This window comes from Eutrema salsugineum, unplaced genomic scaffold (assembly GCF_000478725.1).
Source record: "Eutrema salsugineum unplaced genomic scaffold, Eutsalg1_0 scaffold_9, whole genome shotgun sequence".
Classification (NCBI taxonomy): Eukaryota; Viridiplantae; Streptophyta; class Magnoliopsida; order Brassicales; family Brassicaceae; genus Eutrema; species Eutrema salsugineum.
This window is the reverse complement of record NW_006256342.1, coordinates 3,878,388-3,887,630: the sequence shown is the minus strand read 5'-3', so window position 1 is coordinate 3,887,630 and position 9,243 is coordinate 3,878,388. Positions and strand designations below refer to the sequence as shown.

General features: G+C 38.3%; 3 protein-coding genes across 3 annotated transcripts; all 3 read left to right on the top strand.

The window, feature by feature from the left end:
• The first annotated feature begins 1,366 nt into the window (after positions 1–1,366).
• Positions 1,367–5,529, top strand: LOC18007978 (somatic embryogenesis receptor kinase 1). The gene is made up of 11 exons (XM_006390676.2): positions 1,367–1,885; positions 2,498–2,630; positions 2,708–2,779; positions 2,899–3,042; positions 3,145–3,216; positions 3,314–3,385; positions 3,473–3,585; positions 3,706–3,837; positions 4,015–4,356; positions 4,490–4,884; positions 4,968–5,529. The coding sequence occupies exons 1-11, from the start codon at positions 1,798–1,800 to the stop codon at positions 5,280–5,282; spliced, it is 1,878 nt and encodes a 625-aa protein (XP_006390738.2). The 5' UTR covers positions 1,367–1,797; the 3' UTR covers positions 5,283–5,529.
• A 74-nt stretch (positions 5,530–5,603) lies between these two features.
• On the top strand, positions 5,604–7,929 carry LOC18007975 (angio-associated migratory cell protein). Its single transcript, XM_006390675.2, has 9 exons — positions 5,604–5,853; positions 5,933–5,986; positions 6,062–6,103; positions 6,195–6,460; positions 6,560–6,707; positions 6,802–6,885; positions 7,003–7,118; positions 7,350–7,508; positions 7,601–7,929. The coding sequence occupies exons 1-9, from the start codon at positions 5,748–5,750 to the stop codon at positions 7,838–7,840; spliced, it is 1,215 nt and encodes a 404-aa protein (XP_006390737.2). The 5' UTR covers positions 5,604–5,747; the 3' UTR covers positions 7,841–7,929.
• A 673-nt stretch (positions 7,930–8,602) lies between these two features.
• Positions 8,603–9,186, top strand: LOC18007976 (EPIDERMAL PATTERNING FACTOR-like protein 7). Its single transcript, XM_006390674.2, is given in 4 exon segments — positions 8,603–8,658; positions 8,690–8,748; positions 8,751–8,849; positions 8,987–9,186. Coding segments are annotated over 4 exon segments (381 nt in total). The 3' UTR covers positions 9,154–9,186.
• The last annotated feature ends 57 nt before the right edge of the window (positions 9,187–9,243 follow it).

Below are 9,243 nucleotides of genomic sequence, written 5' to 3'. Positions count from 1 at the left end.
GACGTAACTTCCACCAAAATTTTTGACAAAATTCAAATAAAGAGGCTTCTTTCAATTTCTTCCCTGCGAAAGTTACGTGTGAGTTGTGACAAAACAAAATAGCTAATAACTACGTGCTTTTTTTTTGTTGTAATGTAAAATTAGTATATTCATCAAAATTTTGTGACAAATGACTTGCATTGTCTTATGTAACTAGAAACCGAAAGAAATTTTTGAAAAATTAAGAAAACAGAGCAAAATAAAAAAACACATGAAATGTAGACATGTTGAATATTCTTTTTATAGATCATGTAGAGGTAGCAAGCAATAAGAATCAAAACACTGCTAATCAGTTTGTGAACTAAGTGACGTTGTCAATTAAGAATTGATCGCTTCTAATTTTGAAGGTTCTCTCTATCAGTATAATTTGCGCCAATATTGACAATTTATTTAAGTTTAAGAAGAACTTCAATATGGCACGTTCTGAGTAAGACATGTTGGCTCAAAAATTTGTCTATACACATGATAAGAAAACAAGACAAGATAAAGAATCAATGATATTATTTTCAATGGGCATTTTAACGATAACAATTATTCTTGAAAACATCAGTTGGATGGTAAAAGCTTGGGTAACCTTGTCATTATCAATAATAATAAAAAAATCATTTGAAATTTCTCATGCAATAGGATCATGATATTTGACATGTTCGCTAGGGTTGAATGCTTTCATCCGAACTTTCATCTTTTATTCATGTTCTTATATAGCTTTTCTTTGTACATATTTATAGACAGACTTTTCGAGCCAGCATGTGCGACTCATGAAATTTATGAAGGTGGTGGTTCTAGCCTTCTAGGGACAATCTGTACTTCTTTTTACTAATGGTAATACAGTATAACGATCATTTTTTTAAAAAATTAACGTAATTCATATTTTTTTTTTGTATGCGATTCCCTATTTTCACCATGCTAACCTGTCCATTTGCGAATCTTACTTGCATCAATATTGATTTTTAAATTTGACGACAAAAAAAAATAAGAAAGGAATTTTCTATTTAGAAAATATGGAAAACAAAATGGGTCCCACAAAGGTTTGACCAGGAGAAACGGGTGCGGAGCATAAAGAGCTTCAACTACTGCCCCAATCTCAGTAACGTCGCTTTCAACGATCTCTCGCGCGTACTCACTCCGTTTTTTATTTTTTTTTAATTAACTGCAAAACCAAACAGGGCAGAACGGGCAGCACCGTTCGGGCAGGTACATTCCTCGTCTTCCTCACACTGCATGCCTGCCTACCCATAAATAAAGCCTGTAAGATTTATTTAAAATTAAAATAACAATACTACTATACTCTTATTAATTTATTCGATTTTAAGCGAAAAAAAAAGATACAAGGAAAAAGAGAGGACGAACAACGCTAATCATAGTTTCTCTGGCAGGCTTGTTGTTTGCGGCTTATTAAGATTTCTAATAAAGCTGTTGTTATTATTACTTCACGTAGATTTTTTCCAAAAGCACCATTTTTTTATTTCGAAATTTTTAATTAAAAATAAAGCTTTTGTTTACCAGAGAGAGAGAGAGAGTGTGTTTGTAAGTGGTCTGATTGTAGAAAAGACGACGAGAACGCCGGAGAATAAGGATTTTGATTTTGAAAGTGTGTTATTTGGTTAATGGGTTTTAAGCAGGTTTCATCAATGAGGGATTGATTAAAGGATTTGAGTTGAGCTGTCTCTGTGAGGATTAATGGTGGGGATTTTGTGGGTTTAGGGTTTCTCGGAGGTGATGTTGGATCTGAAGTGAAATTTAGCATTGTTCTTGGAAATGGAGACGACTTTTGTGGCGTTTATCTTAGTTTCACTGATCTTACTACCGAATCATTCACTGTGGCTTACCTCTGCTAATTTGGAAGGTTTGTGCGTTTGCTTTAATTACTTTCTGAATTTCGCTCCTCGAATTCTTCGTTATATGGGGTTAATCGCTATCACAGGGTCTGCATTTTGATATTGATATCGGTTTCGATGATTATGTTTTTGTAGTTCTAGTATATTCCAAGATAGTTTGGTTTTTGGGTTATAGAAAGTCCTGTGTTTGTTCTGAAATTTCTGTTCATTGTTTTCAGGTTGTAAGATGTTGTTCTTTCTATGTTTAGAGTTAGTGGCCATTACTGTTGCTTTTCTTGTTCAGATCACTGTACCAAGTTTCTTCTTTCCATGCCAACTTTGTAGATTGAAAGGGCTTTGCGCTGGAAAGCTGGGTAAAAAGTGTCTCTTAGCGTTTCGTTGACTGTGTCTGTAACAGCTTTTGAAGCTTACATTGTTTGTGGCGTGTCTGGAATATATGTACAGCCTAAGATTTGATGTTGTTGATCCAAATATTCTCTGACAGATTTCATTTTGTGTTGATTTTATATCAATTTTGTTTGTTGCTAGTCTCCAATCCTGAAGAGACAGACCTGTTTGTTTTGTTAGTTGTCTTAAACATCTTGATGCTAATATGAAGATTTGTGGTGTTCTCGTCACAGGTGACGCGTTACATACTTTGAGGGTCACTCTAGTTGATCCTAACAATGTCTTGCAGAGCTGGGATCCTACGCTTGTGAATCCTTGCACATGGTTCCACGTCACTTGCAATAACGAGAACAGCGTCATAAGAGTGTAAAAGCTTATCCCGTTCTTGTAACTTTGAATCTCAATTTGCTTTCCATCATTTTTATTTCTCTCCTCGACTACAGCGATTTGGGGAATGCAGAGTTGTCTGGCCATTTAGTTCCAGAGCTTGGTGTTCTCAAGAATTTGCAGTATTTGTAAGTCTCTTTTATGCATCATGTTTAACAATTTGGTTCCAATGTTTTGATGTTAAATGCAGTAGAGATACCTTTTGTAGTTCAAATCTTTAAAAACGCTTCTTCTTTTTTTCTTACAGGGAGCTTTACAGTAACAACATAACTGGCCCGATTCCTAGTAATCTCGGAAATCTGACAAACTTGGTGAGCTTGGATCTTTACTTAAACCGCTTCACCGGTCCCATCCCAGAATCATTGGGAAAACTATCAAAGCTGAGATTTCTGTGAGTACGATTGCTTCACCTGCTCAATCACAGTACTGCTTTTCAACTTCGTTGTAGTCCAAATTTCTAATTCTTTGTTGAAATTTTTACATGCAAGAATAGCCGGCTTAACAACAACAGTCTCACTGGGTCAATTCCCATGTCACTAACTAATGTCACTACCCTTCAAGTGTTGTGAGTTCTCCCATCAACTTTCATTTACATCTGCATTATTCTCCTTCAGTTGATTTGTTTGAGTTGATGCACTTAAACCTTGATCGATGCAACACAGAGATCTATCAAATAACCAACTCTCTGGTTCGGTTCCTGACAATGGCTCCTTCTCACTCTTTACACCCATTAGGTTATATTACTATCTCGTTCAATTATATCAGTCATTGTATCAGTGTCTTAACTTATCGGCAACTAAAATTCTCATTACCTTGTGCAGTTTTGCTAATAACTTAGACCTCTGTGGACCTGTTACAAGTCACCCGTGTCCTGGATCTCCCCCGTTTTCTCCTCCGCCACCTTTTATTCCACCACCACCAGTTTCCACCCCAAGTAAGCCGCCTCTTTCAGTTTACATCATAGGAAACAGAAGATGAGATCTTTGCCTTTCTTTGATTGCCAATAACAAATTGATACTATTTAAGCTTCTTGATGCGTCTAATTTGATTTAAGGTGGGTATGGTTTAACTGGAGCAATAGCTGGTGGAGTTGCCGCAGGAGCTGCTCTGCTGTTTGCTGCTCCTGCAATAGCCTTTGCTTGGTGGCGTCGAAGAAAGCCACAAGATATTTTCTTCGATGTGCCTGGTCAGTTTATTATTCGCTCTAGTTTCTGTTAATTATTCGATCTGAAGTCAGCTATAGCAGAAGATAGTTAGCATGAACAACTGTTATCCAACAACTCAAATTGTCTTTAACTCTGAAAATTTCTAAAAGAGAAGCCATTGTTTGAGATAAAGTTTCAAATGCCAAATCTCTATGCAGCCGAAGAGGATCCAGAGGTTCATCTGGGACAGCTCAAGAGGTTTTCTTTGCGGGAGCTACAAGTGGCGAGCGATGGGTTTAGTAACAAGAACATTTTGGGCAGAGGCGGGTTCGGGAAAGTCTACAAGGGACGTTTAGCAGACGGAACTCTAGTTGCTGTCAAGAGACTGAAGGAAGAGCGAACTCCAGGCGGAGAGCTCCAGTTTCAGACAGAAGTGGAGATGATAAGTATGGCCGTTCATCGAAACCTCTTGAGATTACGAGGTTTCTGTATGACACCGACCGAGAGATTGCTCGTGTATCCTTACATGGCCAATGGAAGCGTCGCCTCATGTCTCAGAGGTAACATAACCAAAAAGAGACGATTTTGAGCTCTCTCTCTCTCATTTCTTTTCCATCTTTTAAAAAAAGAGAATCTTTTAAAAAAAGAGAATCTTTTTAATGTTCTTCTCTATGGTCTACACAAATGACGCAGAGAGACCACCATCACAGCCTCCGCTCGATTGGCCAACGCGGAAGAGAATCGCGTTAGGCTCAGCTCGCGGTTTGTCCTACTTACACGATCACTGCGACCCAAAGATCATTCACCGTGACGTAAAAGCAGCAAACATTCTACTAGACGAGGAATTCGAAGCGGTTGTTGGTGATTTCGGGCTAGCCAAGCTAATGGACTACAAAGACACTCACGTGACAACAGCCGTTCGTGGCACCATCGGTCACATCGCTCCTGAATATCTCTCGACCGGAAAATCCTCAGAGAAAACGGACGTTTTCGGTTACGGAATCATGCTTCTTGAACTCATCACAGGACAAAGAGCTTTCGATCTAGCTCGGTTAGCAAACGACGACGATGTCATGTTGCTTGACTGGGTAAAAATCTTTATAAAAAACTTCCCATTTCGCTTAAGATCTCAAAATCTAAACTTGTGACATTTTTTTGGTTTTGTTTATAGGTGAAAGGGTTGTTGAAGGAGAAGAAGCTAGAGATGTTGGTGGATCCAGATCTTCAGACGAACTATGAGGAGAGAGAGTTGGAGCAGGTGATTCAAGTGGCGTTGCTTTGCACGCAAGGATCTCCAATGGAACGACCAAAGATGTCGGAGGTTGTACGGATGCTCGAAGGAGATGGGCTTGCGGAGAGATGGGACGAATGGCAGAAAGTTGAGATTTTGAGGGAAGAGATCGATTTGAGTCCCAATCTTAACTCTGATTGGATCGTTGATTCTACTTACAATTTGCACGCCGTCGAGTTATCTGGTCCCAGGTGAAATGTAATCTATATTCAAACAAAATTATAATTCTTTTTTACTTATAAGGTTAGGTAGTTTTTTGTACCAGTAACTTCTCGTTTTTTTTTCTCTTGAAATGAAACTAACATTCAAAGATATGTGATTTTGTGTAAGTTGTTTGTGCTACCGATCGATCAAAAATAATTATAATCTCTTAGATTTTGTGTAAGGACTGTGTCTAATGTAAAGAAGAACAATGAATGTATTAGGAAATTAAAAAAACTCATTTCGCATTCATACGTAAAACGACGTAGTTTTATGAAACAAAAAGGGTTTTTGTTGGAAAAAAATAAGGCCAAAGAAGGGTTTTGGTACTCTGTCTTCGCGTTCCATCGTCGTGACACGTCGCAGCTCCATCTCCGCCGCCTCGTCGAGTTTTTTCATCCTCCTCGTTGCTTCTTCGTCGTGGTGGCTGCAAAAAGTTCTGTAGAAAGAGAGAAGAAGATGAGTAGCTCAGATATGAATAATCCACCAATGGAAGAAGAGGATGAGGGAGACGTTTTCCTTGGTGAATCCGATATTATCCATGAAATCGATGTCGACGGCGAAGGTTTTTCTTTTCTACTCATCTCTCTCTCCGTTTCTATCGTGACCTCTTATTATATATGACTCTTCTATTGTGGATTCAGATCTTCCTGACGCATTTGATGATGATGGTGACGATGGTGGTGATGAAGAATTTGGTAAGGACTCATCACCTCTTTTGTTTCCGCTAAACTTATTGGAGTTAATGGCTCTTAATTTTTATTTTCTTGCAGATGAAAACGATGACTCCATTCATACATTCACTGGTCACAAAGGTAAATGCATTTGAACCCAGATTTTATCATTCTCTTTATCACTCAAATGTTTGCAAATTTTTTATGAACTAAGAAGGGTTTCTATACACAGGTGAGCTTTATGCATTAGCTTGTAGCCCAACAGATCCTACGCTTGTTGCAACTGGAGGTGGAGATGATAAAGGCTTTCTATGGAAGATTGGCAATGGAGATTGGGCTGCTGAGCTTCCTGGTCACAAGGACTCTGTCTCTTCTTTAGCTTTTAGCTATGATGGACAGTTAGTTGCATCTGGAGGATTGGATGGTGTCGTCCAGGTCTTTGATGCTTCATCAGGGACTTTGAAATGTGTTTTGGACGGTCCTGGTGGTGGGATCGAGGTATATAAAAACTTGTGCTTGATTCACAAAAAACAACACATTTTAGGTTTATATCAAAACTGTGAGTTGAGTATTTTCTCTTACTGTGTGATTTCTCAGTGGGTGAGGTGGCATCCGAGAGGACACATTGTGTTGGCTGGATCAGAAGATTGTTCTCTATGGATGTGGAATGCTGATAAAGAGGCATATCTTAATATGTTTTCGGGTCACAATCAAAGCGTCACTTGCGGTGACTTCACTCCTGATGGTATTTAAGCTTCTGCCTAATAATGCTTTATGGACTGTTTATAATTCTACTTGTTTTTTTCATTCAATTGTTTGTCTGTGTTGGGAAACTGTAGGTAAACTAATCGTTACTGGCTCTGATGACGCAAGTTTGATAGTATGGAACCCAAAAACTTGCGAAAGCATTCATGTGGTCAAAGGCAAGCAAAAACTCACTCCCTCTTTCGGATTTCATGTTACTACTGTACATTAAGTACGCTGCTACATATATCGCCTCTTATGCTTGGTGTAAAACGCTAACCTTTGATTTCTTGTAGGCCATCCGTATCATACGGAAGGGTTGATTTGCTTGGACATTAACTCGAACTCCAGTCTTGCAATCAGTGGCTCAAAAGACGGATCTGTTCACATTGTGAATATTGTCACCGGAAAGGTTTCTACTATTCCCTCGTTTACTTTACTACTGTTACATGATTGTCTGCATATTTCTATATCTATACCTTTCTATTTTAAGGCTTGTGATATAGAAGTTTCATCATGTCGAAAAGTTTTTTTTTTTAATTTGTCTTTGATCTGCCATGTTCTTGGATTAAGAGGGTAGTCACCTTGTGATTCTCATACCTATTCGACATATCAACTAACCTATGCATAATTATACCAATAGGTTGTGAGCTCTCTGGCTTCTCACACAGACTCAGTTGAATGTGTGAAGTTTTCACCAAGCTCAGCAACCATCCCTATGGCTGCAACTGGTGGAATGGATAAGAAGCTTATAATCTGGGATCTGCAACATTCAACTCCGAGGTTCACCTGCGACCATGCGGTATTAACCTTGTAATTTCTCTGATGTGACAGAATCAAAACAGAGATCGAAATTAAACCAACAAGCCCTCCTTCTCTCTTTTTTAATTACAGGAAGGTGTGACATGCGTGACTTGGTTAGGAACCTCCAAGTACTTAGCCACGGGCTGTGCTGATGGTACAGTGAGCGTTTGGGACAGCTTATTAGGTAACTGCGTCCATACCTTCCATGGCCACCAAGATGCAGTCCAGGCCATCTCAGTCTCCACCAACACCGACTTCATTGTTTCTGTCTCTGTTGATAACACTGCTCGTGTCTATGAGACATCAGAGTACATAAACAAAATGGCATAGGCAAGTGAGAGAGCATTTTTTTCATGTCCATTTCCTCACGGTATTATTATCTGATGAGATGAAAACATTCTACTTTTCAGTTATCTTTGCAACATCAATAGTTTTGTTTCTCTTTTAGCTGCTAATTATGCAATATCAATTAGATAGTACTTAGCAGTTTAGATAAGCAGCTTAAAGCACGATAGATTAATAACTATTTAGCCCATAAAGGCTCCCAAATTGAGATTGGAAAACCCATATATATAATTTATTAAGGACTAAGCCCATAAGGGGTTTCAATGTGCATATGACTCAACACGTAAAGTAGAGAAGTAGTTTCATTTTTACATCCGATCAATTTGGGATTTACTTTAATCCTCCAGAGGCTGAAGCATTACGGGTAAGCCGTACTGAGGCAGTATGCTGAGATGATCCACCTGATAAAATATTTTAAAAATTTATGTCAAAAATGCAAAACGGCTATGATGGAACTTGGAAGTAAATGTGAGTGAACTATATGTGGTTGTAACAAAGAGTAGGACTTCATTAAAAGCAAGGTCTCTATGAGTCACGCTTGATGACATGTAGGACTTGATGAGTATGTGACTATGTGTCATAGATATATGTCCCTTTACATAAGTTTATATTTCAGATATATGTCTGTCAGTTTGTGTATGCCAATCTGTTGCCAAAATATGAATAGAAGAAATAAAACCAAACAGTAAGAAGATTAATATTAATGGAAAAGGATCAAAGAATGTGAAAGCCTTTGAAAAGAATAGGATGAATCATGTGAATCTAACACTGTTTCATTTAAAAGTTACTCTCACTCTCCTATAAATCTATTATCAACTTTACACTTTACTTCATCATCTCTTCACCATATTTTCTTCCATTCCAAAAAGTTTCTATATAAGAACGTACAAATATAAACTAAATATTTTTCAAATGAAATCGGTATCTTTACTTGCAATTCTTCTTCTCCATCTCTTTGTTAGTAGTAATAGTTTCCGATTGGATCTCTTGAACTGTGAGTATTATGTGGCAATTACATAATTCAATATTAGACGATCAAAATTCATATATATCTTGGCTTGGTTATGTACTTATGTACATATGTATTTGACGAGCGATTATTTGGTTATTTCTTTTATTGCGAGGTTCTAGATGTGGCAAGCGGGTCAAGCATACCGGATTGCTCGCACGCGTGTGGACCATGTAGACCATGCAAGCTCGTTGTGGTTAGTTCCACGTGCTCCGCTTCTGAGGCTTGTCCTGTCGTCTACAAGTGCTTGTGCAAAGGCAAATACTATCACGTGCCTTCCATTGCCTAACCCCTCTCCACGTCACGTGACCTTGTTCACATCTTAAGCTAAACTCATACGCTTTTAGAGAGATTACTACTGTATTGTTGCTTTCATAAT